This window comes from Heterodontus francisci, chromosome 12 (assembly GCF_036365525.1).
Source record: "Heterodontus francisci isolate sHetFra1 chromosome 12, sHetFra1.hap1, whole genome shotgun sequence".
Taxonomy (NCBI): Eukaryota; Metazoa; Chordata; class Chondrichthyes; order Heterodontiformes; family Heterodontidae; genus Heterodontus; species Heterodontus francisci.
The window spans coordinates 91990264-92009242 of NC_090382.1; the positions used below are offsets into that span (position 1 = coordinate 91990264).

General features: G+C 43.9%; 1 protein-coding gene across 2 annotated transcripts in view; it reads left to right on the forward strand.

Annotated features, from left to right (window-relative positions):
• Positions 1-18979, forward strand: part of sgcd (sarcoglycan, delta (dystrophin-associated glycoprotein)) — a 244467-nt gene that overhangs the window by 96384 nt on the left and 129104 nt on the right. For both annotated transcript variants that reach the window (XM_068043858.1, XM_068043856.1), the window contains exon 3: positions 16647-16748. In XM_068043858.1, coding sequence (XP_067899959.1) covers positions 16647-16748 — 102 coding nt within the window. The remainder of the gene's footprint in view (positions 1-16646; positions 16749-18979) is intronic.

Sequence of the window (18979 nt, forward strand, 5' to 3'; positions counted from 1 at the left end):
GTTCAGTCCGGCAGGCTGTCGTGTGCCTAATCGGTCGATGAGATGCTGTTCCTTGAGCTTGCGTTGATGTTCACTGGAACACTGCAGCAATCCCAGGACAGAGATGTGAGCATGAGAGCAGGGGGGAGTGTTGAAATGACAAGCAACCGGAAGCTCAGGGTCCTGCTTGCGGACTGAGTGGAGATGTTCCGCAAAGCGGTCACCCAGTCTGCGCTTGGTCTCCCCAATGCAGAGGAGACCACACTGTGAGCAGCGAATACAGTATACTACATTGAAAGAAGTACAAGTAAATCGCTGCTTCACCTGAAAGGAGTGTTTGGGGCCTGGGATAGTGAGGAGAGAGGAGGTAAATGGGCAGGTATTACACCTCCTGCGATTGCAGGGGAAGGTGCCATGGGACGGGGACGAGGTGGTGGGGGTAATGGAGGAGTGGACCAGGGTGTCGCGGAGGGAACGATCCCTTCGGAATGCTGACAGGGGAAGGGAGGGGAAGATGCGACTGGTAGTGGCATCACGCTGGAGGTGGCGAAAATGGCGGAGGATGATCCTTTGGATATGGAGGCTGGTGGGATGAAAAGTGAGGACAAGGGGAACCCTGTCACGGTTCTGGGAGGGAGGGGAAGGGGTGAGGGTAGAGGTGCGGGGAATGGGTCGGACATGGCTGAGGGCCCTGTCAACCACAGTGGGGGGAAATCCTCGGTTGAGGAAAAAGGAGGTCATATCAGAAGCACCGTCATGGAAGGTAGCATCATCAGAGCAGATGCGTCGGAGACGGAGAAACTGGGAGAATGGAATGGAGTCCTTACAGGAGGTAGGGTGTGAAGAAGTGTAGTCGAGGTAGCTGTGGGAGTCGGTGGGCTTATAATGGATATTGGTAGACAACCTATCCCCAGAGATGGAGACAGAGAAGTCGAGGAAGGGAAGGGAAGTGTCAGAGATGGACCATGTAAAGGTGAGAGAAGGGTGGAAATTGGAAGCAAAGTTGATAAAGTTTTCTAGTTCGGGGCGGGAGCAGGAAACGGCACCGATACAGTCATCAATGTACCGGAAAAAGAGTTGGGGGAGGGGGCCTGAGTAGGTCTGGAACAAAGAATGCTCGACATATCCCACAAAAAGACAGGCATAACTAGGACCCATGCGGGTACCCATAGCTACACCTTTTACTTGAAGCAAGTGCGTGGAGTTGAAGGAGAAGTTGTTCAATGTGAGAACAAGTTCAGCCAGGCGGAGGAGGGTGGTGGTGGATGGGGACTGGTTGGGCCTCCTTTTTCCTCAACCGAGGATTTCCTCCCACTGTGGTTGACAGGGCCCTCAACCGTGTCCGACCCATTCCCCGCACCTCTACCCTCAACCCTTCCCCTCCCTCCCAGAACCGTGACAGGGTTCCCCTTGTCCTCACTTTTCATCCCACCAGCCTCCATGTCCAAAGGATCATCCTCCGCCATTTTCGCCACCTCCAGCGTGATGCCACTACCAGTCGCATCTTCCCCTCCCTTCCCCTGTCAGCATTCCGAAGGGATCATTCCCTCCGCGACACCCTGGTCCACTCCTCCATTACCCCCGCAACCTCGTCCCCGTCCCAGGGCACCTTCCCCTGCAATCGCAGGAGGTGTCATACCTGCCCATTTACCTCCTCTCTCCTCACTATCCCAGGCCCCAAACACTCCTTTCAGGTGAAGCAGCGATTTACTTGTACTTCTTTCAATGTAGTATACTGTATTCGCTGCTCACAGTGTGGTCTCCTCTACATTGGGGAGACCAAGCGCAGACTGGGTGACCGCTTTGCGGAACATCTCCGCTCAGTCCGCAAGCAGGACCCTGAGCTTCCGGTTGCTTGCCATTTCAACACTCCCCCCTGCTCTCATGCTCACATCTCTGTCCTGGGATTGCTGCAGTGTTCCAGTGAACATCAACGCAAGCTCAAGGAACAGCATCTCATCTACTGATTAGGCACACTACAGCCTGCCGGACTGAACATTGAGTTCAATAATTTCAGAGCATGACAGCCCCCCATTTTACTTTCATTTTTAGTTATTTTTTCTTCCTTTTTTTTACATTCTTTTTTACATTTTTTACAATCTTTTTTTGCATTTATTTCATTTCATCTTAGTTTGTTCAGTTTGCTTACCCACTGTTTTTTTCAGGTTTTTTTTCAGGTTTGCACTAGCTGCTGTTCAATATTCAGTGTATTTACACCTAATCTGTCCTAATGCTTTGTCTTTCAACACACCATTAACATATTGTTTGCCTTTGCTCCGTGACCTTTTGGTCAGCTATGTGGCCTGGTCCAATCTGCACCTTCTCCTTTGTTATCTCTTGCCCCACCCCCACTTCACTTGCTTATAATCTGTGACTTTTCTAATATTTGTCAGTTCCGAAGAAGGGTCACTGACCCGAAACGTTAACTCTGCTTCTCTTTCCACAGATGCTGCCAGACCTGCTGAGTGATTCCAGCATTTCTTACATTTCTTCTTTGTTGTGTCAGGGAACTGAATGATTTCCAAGTACAATAATAAGGAAAATCTACGCCTTAACTTTTCCTTCCGACCTTCTTGTAACCCTTCATTCAAATCTGTTGTAATTTGTAATACTCGTGTTAGCTGATCTTTCTAGAAAGGTAGTATCTCTGGCAAGACTGAGTGACTGGGGAAATAAGACTTTGATTTCCATGATGGCTGTGAGGATTCAAAGTTTTGAAGTGGTCTCACCCATATCCTAGATAGCATGAACACCAATGTTCACAATTCAATACTAATTGATAGTGTCTCTCAGAGTCCACAAAAATGGTTGGTGTGGGTGATAGAATGTCACACTGGTGGAGTAAAAGACTCTATTTCTAATCTGGAGTAATGACTTACTGCTGGAGTCGTGCAAAGCAAAGCTGGTGCCACTAACAAAATGAGGTTGGGTTTCACAGCACAGTTTGGGGCTGGATCTAACAGTACAAAGTGGGGCTTGTCTCAAGGTGTACAGTAACATTGTGTTTATGTTATTAGACTAGTAATCCATAGGTCTGGACTAATAATCCATGAGTTCAAATTCCATCACAACAGCTGGGGAGTTTAAATGCAATTAACCTGATAAAATCAGGAATAAAAAGTAGGTATCAATAGTGATGTCCATGAAACAATGGGATTATTGTAAAAATCCATCTGCTTCACTCATATCCTTTAGGGAAGGTAATCTGTTGTCTTTACCCAGTGGGGAGGAACTGGCCTAGCAAGTCTCTCAGTTGTGTTCAAGAAGATGGTTCATCACCTTCTCAGGGGCAATTAGGAAGGGGCAGTAAATGCTGGCCTTTCCAGTGACACCTACATTCTGTGAATGAATAAAAAAAGTGAGCTTTCTAACTGATGCTACAGTGTCATCACCTAATACCAACCTCAGGAAGCAGGAGTACGAAAAATGTTCTATGTCTCCACATTGACAGCTCTTGCACATAAAAATTAGCCTACAACCCAGCAAAAGAAGAAAGAGCTCAAGGATGTCATTTGCTAATTACAGCACCAAAGAAATCCACTTAAAAAAACAATAATGAGAGATTGTTCATCACCATTGGTTTTGTGAAGTGCATTAAAGCAATCTTACTTTTTAATTTACTTTCTCCCTTCAGTCTCTCCATAACCATCAGAAGTGGTGCAAATTGCATGTAGACTTGTGCAGTCAGGCCTCAGCGAAGTCTTGATATATTTAATCAGAGTGGTTGTTGTATTGGAACTGATGGACGTAGTCCACAGAGAGTAGAGCTAAATTAGAAAGAAAAACATCACTCCCACTAGAGCACATTACAATCTGCTGATTTCTTTTTGGGGAGGACAGAATGTCGGGAGAGAATTATGGATTTATGCATGAAAAAGCCTGAATTTTCTTACCTGTTTCAGTTGGTTTCTTGCCTCCCAGTTATTTTTACAGTTGGCTTCATTATTAGGAAGTACAATGGGCTGTGTGTGTGTGTGTGTGTGTTTAACAGGTCACATTGCTCTCAGGAAACACAAAGCACCATTTTAGATTTAAATTGTCTCATGCTCAAAAAAGCTATATCATCAGTTCATGATAGTTGCACTCTTCCACCATTAGCTTTACATTTGCCTTACCATAGGCATGCATTAAATGTCATGAAGTTGCTGTATTTGCTTGGTAGACAGGAAGTAAGGTTCAAAAATTGATGGTCATTTTAAATGACATTTATTCTTACTTTTCCTTTCTGTCTCCTCTCTCTCTTCATCCAATCTCCCTTTCTTTTCATGGCACTTATGTCACCTGATTTGACATTGAATTAACTCTCTTTAATTCACTGTCTTTCTCAGCTCTTTCACATTTTCTATCCCAATCCTTAAAGGTCATTGATTATGGAAATACCCTGTTGGTCACCCTGTTCACTCAGAACCCAGATGCTCTGTTTCCCTCACCGGCATTATCAGCTTACACTTTCAGCAACTTTGTGGGAAAAATGTTTTGAGCTGAAGGGTGCAGGTGCAAGTCTAACTAATGGCAAACACCATAAGATGCCTTGCTAGAGCAAAATCTAGCCATTGTCCACATGAACAATTGTTTGGCAAACTATTTTTGTTTCTTTGTGGAACCAGAATCATTTTCAGAAGACTTTCATCTTTCTCAAGTGCTGTAAGAGTATGTTTCTGTGTAGTTACTATCATGTCTTTAGAAATGTAACAAATCAGGGTGGGAATTTTCGAATTTGAACTTATTACCCTCAAGGTTTGTAAAACACTTTTTTATTTAATGAAGTTGGTAGGTGAGTTATGAAGTGGATAGGTGTTCCTATATGTTGCACTAAAAGTAGGACATCAAGGTTTATGCTCCTGTAATTTCCCCTCTTATCCTTGAGTTGCAGGGTGGTGGTGGGGGTAACTCATTGAGCCAGGCAGAAAGGGACAGTTTGACTGATAAATTAATTCCTTCCACTGGCCAATAATTCTAGCACAGCTGATAGCAAAACTATATTGACAGACTGCTGGGAAGAGGTCACTTATCTACTCATTTGGACAACAAATGATATGTGGCACAGTTGGAACTTGGTGTAATAAAAGAATAGAACACAGGGTGGGGGGGGGAATATAAATGTTTAAGTTTAATATTTATAAAGCTGTTAAATATACTACTGTTCCAGATTACTCAGTCACCTGTTTTCTGAGTGTTTAAACGCTGCATCCTCCTCCTCACCCAAAAGGGAAAACCAATTGACTCTTCTGTTAATTTATTTACCTAAACAGTGTGTAGAATGTATTTACAGAATATCCAACAAGGTCTTGTTGACTGCACTAAAGCTCAGGCTCTCATTGCCCCTTTGCAGAAAATTAAGCTTTTAATGTCAAGGAGCAAAACAGATTTGGAAAGAAAAATGGACAAAAAATTTTCCTGGAGCTGCATTCCATTACTGTTTCCTTCCAGTGGTTACACACAAGGCTTTTTGAAGATTGGTCATTCGTACTGAGAGATTTTGAACGCTCTGGTCCCACCAGCAGATATGAAACTTGTATTTATATAGCAGCTTAGCACACTCTCCAGCCATCTCAAATCACCTGACAATCAATGGATCACCTTTGAAGTACAATCATTGTTATGGTAGCAAATTCTGCACCAGCTGGGTTCCACAAATGTCAGATTCTCACCAGGACACTGCGACAACCCCCTGATCTCTTTCAGATAGTAGCTTAGAATCTTTTATGACCACTTCCCAGGAAAATTGGGATTTGCTTTAACATTTAATCCAAAAACACCACCATCCGCAGCACTCCCTCAGTATTGCAGTGTGGTTTCAGCTTAATTACGCATTCAAATCTGTCGTGGGACTTGAAGTCACAATCGTATTACTCAGAGGTGAGAGCAACTGAGCCTAGCTGAAACTTAACTAAATCTTTAGTCCCAGGCAAGAGCAAAGATAAAATGGTCTTATCACATTCTGCATAGAGGGAGTTAGGCTAAATAACCTCTCCTTATACCCAGCTTTTTATATTCCATTTCAAGCAGGTGTATTGGTCATGATTTATCTGCCATATTATAGTGTGCTTTGTGCCCTCATCTATTAGTCACAAGGGACAGCTTTCGGGAAGGTTCGATATTTGTGATGCTGTTATTGAGAACAAAAAGGGAAGAGTAGCGGAGATTATTGACTGACGCACATTCTAGTCGTTTGGTGATTTCTGAATTTTACAAGAACCTTGACCCATATTCAAATTCAGGCGAGGAAATAGCTACCGCAACAGATTTGTGGAATATTGCCTGTTTACTGTGCTCACTTGTAAAATGACTGCAACTGAAATTCATCTTTTAAAAAGCAATTGAAATGTGACTCCTCGATCAGAACATGGACATCACTGTAGAGCAGTCACTACTTTCCCTCCCTCCCTGCCATAGTCTTGTCCATTCACCTTCACCTTTTGATCTCATTTTGAATGCTCAATTGAATCCATAGGTTTTCATTTACCAACTGGGAAATGACAGCAGGACAGTCATAGAGTCATAGGGCTGGATTTTCATTACAGAGGTGGGAAACAGGAACCAGGCCTGGTTTTGGGTCAGAAACCCACCTCTGGTGGGAATTGATTCAGTTTCAGATTTTCAAATGGGTAAGCCCTTAATTGGTATGGAGATGGGTTTCCTGTCCACTTAGAGACAGTGACGCTGGGAATGGAGTTGGGTCAGAAGAAGTGCGGGGCTCATGTAGATACCCCACAGTAGCCATCATTGAGGCTGCTGGCTGTCCTGAGGGAGAGATCTGTGTTTTGTGCCAAAGCCTTCCATTGCACCAGAGAGAAGTGAGATGTCACAGGGGAGCCAGAGACCTGGCACTAGGGGCAGAGCAGACCCTCGTTTCAGCGATGCTGAGCTGTATCTAATGCTGGAGGGCATGAGGGAGAGGAGGGAGGGCCTCTTCCCAGAAGGTGGCAGGAGGAGACCACCTCGTCATGCAGCCGGGGCACCTCTCTGTTCAGTGTTATCACCCTCTGCCACATCTTCCTCCTCCTCTCTTACCACCTGCTCCTCCCCCAATGAGCTGTCTCCTTCCAGGTTCTCACTATCCTCAATGTCCACAACTCTCTAATGGGCCATGTTGTAGAGAGCAGAATAGACCACCACAATGACCGTGACCCTTGCAGGAGGGTATTGGAGGGTGCTACCAACTGGTCAAGGCACCAGAATCGCATCTTCAGAAACCCGATGGCCTGCTGAGCATGTGGCATTGGCTGTATCACCTCTGTGTCTCTGTCTGTGGGCCTGTAGAGGGGTCAGTAGCCATTTCTTCAAGGGATATTCCTTCTCTTCTTGGATCCATCCACACACATTGGGGGATGGAGTGAAGATCTGAAGCAGCCTGGCAGTGGATGAAGGAGTCATGGCACCTGCCAGGAAGGCGTGTGCACACATGGAGAAAGCTCTTGTTGTAGTCGCAGAGCAGTTGGACATTGAGGGGGATTAAGCCCTTCCTGTTGATGGATCTCACTGGATGGTTGCTGGGTGCCTTGATGGCCACATGGGTACAATCGATGAATCCCTGCACCTGGGGAAATCCAGTGCTGGAGGCAAAATCCGATGCCCTCTATGCCTGCACAGTGCCATCTCTGTCAAAGTGGATGTTGTCCTCTGTCCTCCTGAATATCTGTGACCTGCCTGATGGCGTGATGAGATGCCACCTAAGTCCACAGCTGATCCCGGAATGACCCAGTTGCATAGAAATTTAGGACAATGGTGACTTTGACGTCAGCAGGTATGAACTGCCATGGGAATCACGGCACCTCAGGTCATTGTGGATGAAAGCACACAGGTCTGAGACCATCTGCCTGGATAGGTGTAGCCTCCAACAGCACTGGCGCCCTGTCATTTGCAGGTAACTGACTCTTGATGTCTAGGGTGGTGCCTTCCTCCTCTTGCAGCACCACCCCCATCCTCCCCGCCCCCGCCACCAACCACAGTGCTCCTCTGGTCTCCTGCTGACAAGGAGGTTACATCTACTGTAATTCATCCTGGCTGCTCAGTCCAATGTCAGAGTAGCCTGTTCCCACCTGAACTCCTTCAACTGGCTTTGGGCATTCACCCAGCCTTCCTCTGCCAACCCCAGATGCCCCAGTGATGCCATCAGGTTCATGTCCCTGTCTGGATTCCTACCACTCACCACTGAGAGAAGCATGTTTTGCAGATCCAGCAATAGCTTCTCTGTGACACTGTTGGAGAAGCTGAGGTTTATTTTGGGCTTCTGCAGTATGCAAATGAGCCCTTCCCAAAGCTGTCATGGCTCCCTGCAATGTTTCAGACATGTTGTTTTCCCCGTTCCCTTCGTTTGGAAATTGTAAACTGCTGCTGGCAAGCCTGTTAATGATTTTCACAATGAGCACAACAGGTAATTAATTGGAGGCTTGCAGGCTTGGCATTCCCTCCCTCTCAGCATCCCTTTAAAAATGGCTTTGCGTTCCGGAGATGGAGATATCCAATGCAGACTTCCGAGAACACAATCTTTAAATCACATGCGCACCCGCTGCCACCCCAGCGGGCTTTAAAAATCCAGTCCATAGGGTTATTTATATCACAGAAGGAGGCCATTCATCCTATCGAGTCTATACCAGCTCTCTGTAGAGAAATCGAGTCAGTCCCATTCCCCCACCCTATCCCTGTTGCCCTGCAAATTTATTTCCTTCAAATTTTCAATTTTCTTTTGAAATCATTGATCATCTTCGCTTCACCATCTCATAGGCAGCAAGTTCCAGGTCATTACAACTCAGTGCATAAAAAGGTTCTTCCTCACATTCCCCCTGTATCTCTTGACCAAAACCTTAAATCTGTCCCCTAGTCCTTGTACCATCAGCTAATGGGAACAGTTTTTTCTTGTCTACCTTAACTAAGCCTGTCATAATCTGCTACACCTCTATCAAATCACCCTCAATCTCCTTTGTTCCAAGGAAAATAACTCCAGCTTCTCCAACTAACCTTGTGGCTGAAATCCCTCATCCCTGGAACCATTCTGGGAAACCTCCTCTGCATCCTGTCAAGGACCCTTACATCCTTCCAAAAGTGTGTGACCAGAACTGGATGCAATACTCTAGTTGTGGCCTAACCAGATCTTTATAAAGGTTCAACATGACTTCCCTGCTTTTGTATTCAATGCCTCCAAGATCCCATATGCTTTGCTAACTGCTCTCTCAATATGTCCTGCCACCTTCAATGATCTGTGCACATGCACCCCCAGGTCCCTCTGCCCCAGCACACTATTTAGAAATGTGCCATTTAGTCTATATCACTTCTGCCAAAGTGCATCACCTCACACTTCTCTGTATTAAATTTCATCTGCCACTTGTCTGCCCATTCTGCTAGCCTATCTATGTCCCATTGCAGTCAATTTGTATCATCCTCACTGTTTGCCACTCCCTCAAGTTTGGAATCATTGGCAAATTTTGAAATTTTACTTTGTAATCCAATATCTAAGTCATTTATACATTTTTTTAAAAAAGCAGTGGTCCTACCACTGACCTTTGGGGAACACCATTGTTTACCATCCTCCAGTCTGAAAAACAACCATTTACCATGACTCACTGTTTTCTGTCCTTACGCCAAGTATCTAAACAAGCTGACACTGACTTTTCAATTCCATGCGCCTGAATTTTGTTAACCAGCCTTTTATGTGGTACTTTGTCAAGCGCTTTCTTAAAGTCCAGATAGACAACATCCATTGCGTTCCCTTCATCAACCTTCTCTGTTACTTCATCAAAAGATTCAATTAGATTAGTCAAACATGATCTTCCTTTTACAAATCCGTTCTGGCTCTCCCATAATTAACTCAACCTCTCCATATGCTTGTTTTTTGCCCCTGATTATTGGCCTGAAATTAATGCTGGGTGGGGAGGAGCTGTCCACCAACTAAAAAGTCAGTGGTGAACCTGCTTCTACTGGGCCTGGGAATCCAGACCGGATTTTACAGTCCCCAACCTCTTAATTGGTTTTAGGCAGGACTTCCACCTCATTGGGGTAGGAAGTCCCGCCTTATAGAGTTGCCAGCCAAACAGTGTACCGGCAGCTCTTAGACCCAGCAGTGCCACCGGGAGTGGTGGCCACTGCTGGAAATACACCCAACTGAAGACTGAAGATGTCTGGGAGCCGCGGAGAACAGGTACATTTTTGAGCTTTGCCGGGGATAATCAGTTGGGCCTCGGCGAGGCAAGGGTGGCCGATTGGGGGGGCAGGGGCGTTTTGGGTGTTGGAGGCGTTTGGGGCATCAGGGATGGCCCTGCGTTGGCACAGGGATCAGGAGGGACCCCCCCCCCCCGTCCCATCCCGACTGTCAGCAGGCCGACTACTTTTATCGAGCGGCTTTTCTGAGGCCTGGGCCACCCGCCTGCCAACCGTAAAATCCCCGCGGCTTGATTGGCCTGGGGCAGGCGGGCTGCTTCTCATTGCTGCCGCCCCGCATAAAATGGTGGTGGTCGGGAAGAGCCCCCCAAGCCTCCCAATCCATTTTACACCTCCCTCCTTGCCACTCGCCTGCTTTTTGGGGCGGCGTAAAATTCCAGTCATTGTTTCTAAAACTTTAACCACCACTGGTGTAAAACTGATTGGTATGTTACACTCTTTCTTGAATAAGGATGTCACATTTGCCACTCTGCAATTCTCTGACACCTTCCCCATATCCAGGGAAGATTGGAAGATTATGGCAAGAGCTTCCGCCTTCTCCACTGCCACTTCGGGACCAGGTGATTTATCCACTCTAAGCATAGCTAGCCTTTTCAGTACCTCCTTTTAATTTTCATTCCATCTATTACCTGTACCATCTCCGCTTTTACCGATACTTTGTCAGCATCCTCTTCCTTAGTAAACACCGAAACAAGGTACTCTTTTCGTATTCTAGCCTTGCCCTGCACCTCTCAACATATATCACCCTCTTTGTCCCTAAGAGGACCCAATCTGCCACTTATTACCGCCGACTATTTACATGCCAGTTCAAACTTGAATAAACAATGAGAATATTTGTTTGGAAAATCTTTTCAATGAAAAGTCCTAAATAGAGAAAGTGTGGGGGTAATTTTAAACTAAATTGTCCAGCAGGAAACTGAGAGGATGGAAAGTACAATTGAGCAGAGTGTCAAATAGGTGTTTGGTCTGATCCTGATAGCTGGCTGTCAATATGGAAAGCACACTCTACATGTACAGCACTGATGACTTCCATTCCTATAAGTGGCACGGAAGATTAAAGACATGAAGAATTGGAAAAAGACATAAATAGTCCATAAACTTGTTTTGACAGTCATTTTGCTAATGAGGTATCCTAATTTACCTTCATCGCAAATGATTCTACTCATCAGTGGTTATCCTCCCCTTCCAATGATTTCTGAAATCGTGCTTCTCTTCAGCATCCCAGATAGCAAGCTGTGCTAACTGAATTCATGTTAATTGGTGTGACTTGCAGCATTCCCACCAGCTACGGAAGTGGATATCTAATGTGCCAAAATCATAATCCTTTGAAGAGGTGCGATGGGCAAATCATTACTTTCTACTTGATTGGGGCTGTCCTTAGCCAAGAGGGAGGATGTTGCTGTGCAAGTAGTTGTTGAATACTGCACGTTATTACTGTATTGTGGGGGAATGTGATGTATTCCGAATTGATTACCAAGTACAATTGTTAGCTGAACAAATAGTGCTCAACTACAAGCTAATTATTCATTAGTTTTAAGTATTTTGACGGTGGAATGAATACTAATTAAACATTAGAGCAATCTGGTATAAAGTACAGACTGCCAGCATATTACATTCACCACCAGTGATTTTATGCACACACATCCAGTGATATAATGGTCACACCATCAGCAATGTAATCGTCACACTAATGATGATATAATGCTCACGCCATGAGATATAATACTGACAGCATTAGTGATGTAATGCTCAAACAATCAGTGGTATAATTCTCACACCATCAGGTATAATGCTGACAGCACCAGTGACATAATCCTCACACCATCAGTGATGTAACGCTCACACTAACACTGATATAATGCTCACACTATCAATGATATAATGCTCACAGCATCAGATATAATGCTCACACCATCAGGTATAATGCTGACAGCATCAGTGATAAAATCCTCACACTATCAGTGATGTAACGCTCACACTAACACTGATATAATGCTCACACTATCAATGAGATAATGCTCACAGCATCAGTGATATAATCCTCACACCATCAGATATAATGCTCACAGCATCAGTGATATAATGCTCAGACTAACGGTGATATAATGCTCACACTATCAATGATATAATGCTCACACAATCAGTGATAAAATCCTCACACCATCAGATATAATGCTCACACCATCAGTGATATAATCCTCACACTATCAGATATAATGCTCACACCATCAGTGATATAATGCTCAGACTAACGGTGATATAATGCTCACACTATCAATGAGATAATGCTCACAGCATTAGATATAATGCTCACAGCATCAGTGATATAATGCTCAGACTAATGGTGATATAATGCTCACACCATCAGTGATAAAATCCTCACACTATCAGATATAATGCTCACACTATCACTGAGATAATGCTGACACCATCAGATATAATGCTCACACCATCAGTGATAAAATCCTCACACTATCAGATATAATGCTCACACTATCACTGAGATAATGCTCACACCATCAGATATAATGCTCACAGCATCAGTGATATAATCCTCACACTATCAGATATAATGCTCACACCATCAGATATAATGCTCACACCATCAGTGATATAATCCTCACACTATCAGATATAATGCTCACACTATCACTGAGATAATGCTCACACCATCAGATATAATGCTCACAGCATCAGTGATAAAATCCTCACGCTATCAGATATAATGCTCACACCATCAGATATAATGCTCACACCATCAGTGATATAATGCTGAGACTAACGGTGATATAATGCTCATACTATCAATGATATAATGCTCACAGCATCAGTGATATAATCCTCACACTATCAGATATAATGCTCACACCATCAGATATAATGCTCACACCATCAGTGATATAATCCTCACACTATCAGATATAATGCTCACACTGTCAGTGATATAATGCTCACACTATCAGATATAATGCTTACAGCATCAGTGATATAATCCTCACACTATCAGATATAATGCTCACACCATCAGTGATATAATCCTCACACTATCAGATATAATGCTCACACCATCAGATATAATGCTCACAGCATCAGTGATATAATCCTCACACTATCAGGTATAATGCTCACACCATCAGTGATATAATCCTCACACCATCAGATATAATGCTCACAGCATCAGATATAATGCTCACAGCATCAGTGATATAATCCTCACACTATCAGATATAATGCTCACACCATCAGATATAATGCTCACAGCATCAGATATAATGCTCACAGCATCAGTGATATAATCCTCACACTATCAGATATAATGCTCACACCATCAGATATAATGCTCACAGCATCAGTGATATAATCCTCACACTGTCAGTGATATAATGCTCACACTGTCAGTGATATAATGCTCACACTGTCAGTGAGGTAATGCTCAAACTACAGTGATATAATGGGCTTCTTGGCGAGCTTGAAAGAAGTGTGCGGCTCACGCATGAGACGTGCGCCGCGGAGCAGCTGCGATATTACACATGGTGGCTCATTAGCGTGGTGGGGACGGAAGGCCCACCCCCGATGACATAGAGGGGACGGGCGCACCATCCCCGGTAATGGCGTCCGGCACCATAGCACAGGTACCGGGGTCATTTCTAAAGGGCTTCAAGCTCTTCAGGTAAATTTACATTTTTAAAGGTCCTGCCACACGAAAATTGGAAATAAAATTTTGTTTAAACTTTAAATCCCTTCTCCCACCTGCCCGCCCCCCCCCCCCCCCCTCACTGAGTTCTCAATAAAGACCTATCCCCCAGAAAACCACTTTTTAATATGCCAAACTTTCACCCCACAACCAATTGGAGCAATTTTCCCTGCTCCCCCTCCACCCCACCCCTGCAAATTTCACTCCTCCCCCCCTCCCAACCAATGTCATGCCTCAGAAATGATCCGAAGGCACGGGAGTTCTGGTATCGGCATGGAATGGCCGTGGCCACCAGGTAAGTGTTTATTCATTAATTGTAATATGATTAGCATATTTTGATGAAGATGGGGCCTTCCTGGCGTCAGGGGTCATGGCAGGTCTCTCCCGGAAGAAATTCCCGGGCCTCCTGCCACAACCCCTGACATCGGAGGGCTGGTAAAATGCAGCCCAATGTTTCCACTATCAGTGATATAATGCTCACACTATCAGTGATATAATGTACACACTATCAGTGGTATAATGCTCACACCATCAGTGATATAATGCTCACAGCACCAGTGATATAATACTCACACTGCCAGTGATATAATGTACGCATTATCAATGATATAATGCTCACAGCATCAGTGATATAATCCACACACTCTCCAATGTGTAGTGATAAAGCACATGTCCATTGACCAATTTTCTGACTGGGAAATCACTTGAGCAGGCTGGGAAAATTTATCTCCATTTTCTTTTATTTACTATTTTTCTGTAACTTAAGAAAGGCTCAAAGGCATAACTTTTGCTGAACTGTTCCTTTGAATATAATTTTTTGAGTTTTGAAATGAGTTCTAATAGTAAGTGGCCCCACTTTCGTCTCTGGTTGACACTTCACAGGGAGGGAACTTTCTTTAAATATGATCTCAACTTCCCCATCTTTCAGTGTGACCTCCCTATTTCCCACAGTAGGCAGTGAGTGCAGAGCACAGACTGCCAGCAGCATAGAAATAACTGCTATCATATATCAGTGGAATTCTCAGCTGTCGTGTGTGCATCCATTAGGGGACAGCTTATATAACTGCATGCTACACTGACATTAAGGGAGCATTATCATTATGTTCATGCTGCAACAACAAGAAAGTTATATAAAATATCAAAATATTATGATGAGTATTGACAAAAATCTAAAAAAGAGCCCTATTTCAGATTTTTCATGCAGATTCAGTTCCTTGAAGAACTCTGACACATGACCACCATTTTGCTTGGAGCAATACTTGTGCTTTGTTGCAATCTTACTTTCCATGACATCAGCTTTTTCTGGACCCATTTTTTCCTTGATGTGTGCTATCATGATGTTTACTAAAATCAAGACAAAAATTAAATTGGCTTGCAGCAGAAATGCATAGCTTTCCCAATTCCCTTTTCATTAATGAGGCAGGTAGTCTTTTAGTGCCCTCTCCTCCCTGTTTAATACTTGAAATTGGACTGTGCTATTTTGAAGCCCTTTACAGAGCCAGATAGTAGTTGCACGGTCAACATATGGTGTCAAGTACCAGCTTCTCATTTACACTGGGAGACTGTATAAAATGTAGTCTGTAAGGTAGATCAATCATGCCTGTCCTAGTCCTATTTAGTATGCCAGTTTGGGGTCATTGCTTACTATAAACAGCTCAGTGAAGCTATATAACTGAATTTTTATGCCTGCTGTGTGGCGCTCTTTCTGTCTGCAGATATTGCAGGTCGAATAAATTGTGTAAGCCCAAAACGTTCATGACTTTTACATTAGCAATTTTGCACAAGTATTTATGGATGGAAATTGGAAGCACTCATTCATATTAATGGGTAAGAGACATCAGGGCTCAAATACACAGACACATGCACAAATTAAAATGGATGCAGGTTGTAAACCATATTAGCTGAGGGTGTCAAAGGCACCCACACTGTATTCTTATAAACTCCCTGCCTAACACTGATCCTGACAAGAGCTACTTCTAGTGAAGTGTCTTCTTTGCATACGGATTTCCCTCCTGTTTACTTCAGTAGAATTTCTGATAAGTGAATTTGTCCTCAGGGAATCTCCGAGTGAGATGTCTAACTGCTCAGTGTGTAATAGATTTCACTAAATTCTTTAAGAAAGTGACTACATTGAGTTTTATAGACTTCTCCACTTCAAGGGATTGGATAATTAAAATGTCTTTCAATGCAATTGACTCTGATTTAGCTCACGGTGTGTAATTTTTATTTCTGTTAGTATAAAAATATGGCATTTGTACATGATATTTCAATGTTTGCCCAACATTATTAGGCAGTTAATCTTGCAGACTCCTCCAGCAGTTAAGAGATAGCAAAAATTTTGGCAGCACTGTAAAGCGAGGCTAGGTTCCAATAGGTAATGTATCAATTGCTTTTCATCCCCTACTATTAATGGAAAAGGCCAGAACTCCAGAATCCCAGAGGAACAAGGCCTGTCCTAGCTAAATCATGATACCAATTGGAGTCTGGTCGATTTATGGCTGATCTAATAATTACTTCAGAGTTCCTCCCCTTTACGAATAAGTCACTACTAGCAAGGTTGGGGGTCAAAGGGAACTTCTTTGCCTGATGGTAGTCAAAAGGGCTCCAGAATCAGTACTAAAAGCAAATATTAGAGAGGTGACATGATCTCTTGATTTTATTCTGGAACATGTAATGGTGTGAAGATAGATTCTTCACCGAGCCCCTTAATTCTTAACAAATTAAACTTGTTCTTCACAGGAATTTTGTTGTGATTTATTTCTCTCTTGCACACCTGAGTTTTGAATCTCTTTTTGATTCTCTTTTTCCATTGCAGGATGGCATGGGGCATCTAAGAATCACTGACAAGGGTCTGCGTTTAGAAGGATCATCTGAGTTTTTGCAGCCTTTGTATGCCAAAGAAATCCGATCCAAAGCAGTAAGTGAAGAATCTCCACGTCTGTGGTGAAGGGGCGTGTTGTCTTCAATTGGTGAATAATGACCTATTATACAAACCTAGACTGATGTATTTTTACAGGGTCATAAATTCATCTGTGTGCTCTGAGCCAATCATTACCAGTGATAACATATAAGCAGTGTCCTTATTGGCAATTACACCACTTTTGTAATGCAAGATGCAGTGGGTATGCGTAGCTATACTGTATGAATGGTTCAAGATGCAGTGGACTATCTTACCATCTGTTCGTACCTAAAACATGAATAACACTGGAAACACACAAGTCACAGTATGTCATGCTCTCAGTGGTGCTACATGCCAGGGGGATCAATGCCATCGATCTTATTCGTAAGCATTGTCATAGATACCTGGCAATGACTGTTTGGAACTGTCTTTACAGGATCCAAATCAGCAGAGAGCCAGATATTGAGCTGTACCATGTGCTGCTTGAATACCTACAATTACCATGTTGCATAGGGCTAACCCAGCCAATGAAGATACTGGGTAGTTGTGGCCTTCAACCTGCTTATATCACCATGCTGCCAAGTTGCAATTCTGACCTAAGGGAATGGTGTCATGGAGTGGCAAGGAAGGCTATTCTTTTTGTGACCGCCACATGCAATAGCTATATTTATTTGTATCTGCGTGAAATTTTTGTCAACCTTAACAATTATAAATTGGTATGTCCACATTCCAAAATGTAAACTTGTCAAACCGCAATTGCAAACTTCTGCCATTGGTGGTCCTGCAGTACCGCCACTGGTGGAAGTGGGTAATTACAGCTAACAAACTCGCATTTTTTTTTATTATAAATGTGAACTTAGCAATTTAGAGAAGGAAAATAAAAATAAGAATATGACTTTAAAATGGGAACTCAATTCAAATGTGTTGGCTGGTCCAATTAGCCTTCGCTCTCTAACCTCACTTCATCTGACGACGATAGCCAGAATTTTACCCTCCTCTCCCCAACCATGGGAGTGGGCTGGGAGGCAAGGGGGGAATAAAATCAGGTGTGGGGGAGGTGCCATGCCTGCTGCTTACCCACCTCCGCTGTTATTTTACTACTGGCGGGGGAGATGGTGAACGGCCTGCCCAGCCTTGGGCCAATTGAGGCCCTTAATTGGTCAATTAATGGCCACTCAACAGCCTCTTCCTGCTGCTGCTAGTATTTTAGCAGTAGTGGTGGATGGACATTTTGCCACCAGGGAGGCCGTACAGTAAACCCTGGTGGCTTCCTTGTGGGCGGGGGGGGGGGGGGTGGGGAGTCCCTCCTGATTGGTCACTTGGTGCCCCACAGATGCCCCCCCAGCGGCATGGGCCGTCCCCGCTGGAAGATCACCCCCTGCACTTGCGATCGACTCCCTCCGCCCCCTCACCAGGGCCTGGATGATCAGCCCTGTCGAGCCCTGACCCCACTTACCTTCTTCAGCCTGGCTGAGTCCAGGGACTGCTGCAGTTCCGGCAGTGGCCACCACTCCCATTTGGGTAGTAAAGAAACTAACAGAAATGAAATTTGGGTGGGTTTTATAATGGGTGGTCAAGTGATGAAGAGGATGTAAATACAGTGAACACCAAAAAAATCCCCTGGGCCACATAATCTAAGAAATAAGAAGCGACAGAGGAAATTTGCGAGGTGCTGGATACAATATTGAAGACCAGTTGAATACTGGAGAGGTTATACAGGATTGGAATATAGGAAACTAAAAGCTACAGTCGGGGAGTGCTGCGCCATCAGATGTTAAACCGAGGTCCTGTCTGTCCTCACAGGTGGATGTGAAAGATCCCACACTATTTGGGGGTTTTCCCTAGTGTCCTGGTCAGTTTTGATCCCTCAACCAATACCTAAAACAGATGACCTGTTCATTTATTTAATTGCTATCTGTGGGACCATGCAGTGCAATAATTGGTTGTCACATCTCCTGCATTATAACAATGAACACATTTAAAAAAGAGAAATATGTCAGTAGCTATAAAGCACTTTGAGATCTCCTGAGGTTGTGAAAGATGCCTTATAAATCCAAATTAATTCTTTATTTTTTCATTACTATAAAGCTAAATCTTTGATTACATGAACCTTTTGTCTGATCCCAACCGAAATGAGAAGAGTAGTTGAAGCTTTGATAAGCTGAACTGCTGATAGGAAGAACTACTTTGCTAATTCTTATTCGGTTTGTCTGTATTTAACATAATCTGTTTACAAGGATAAGATTTGG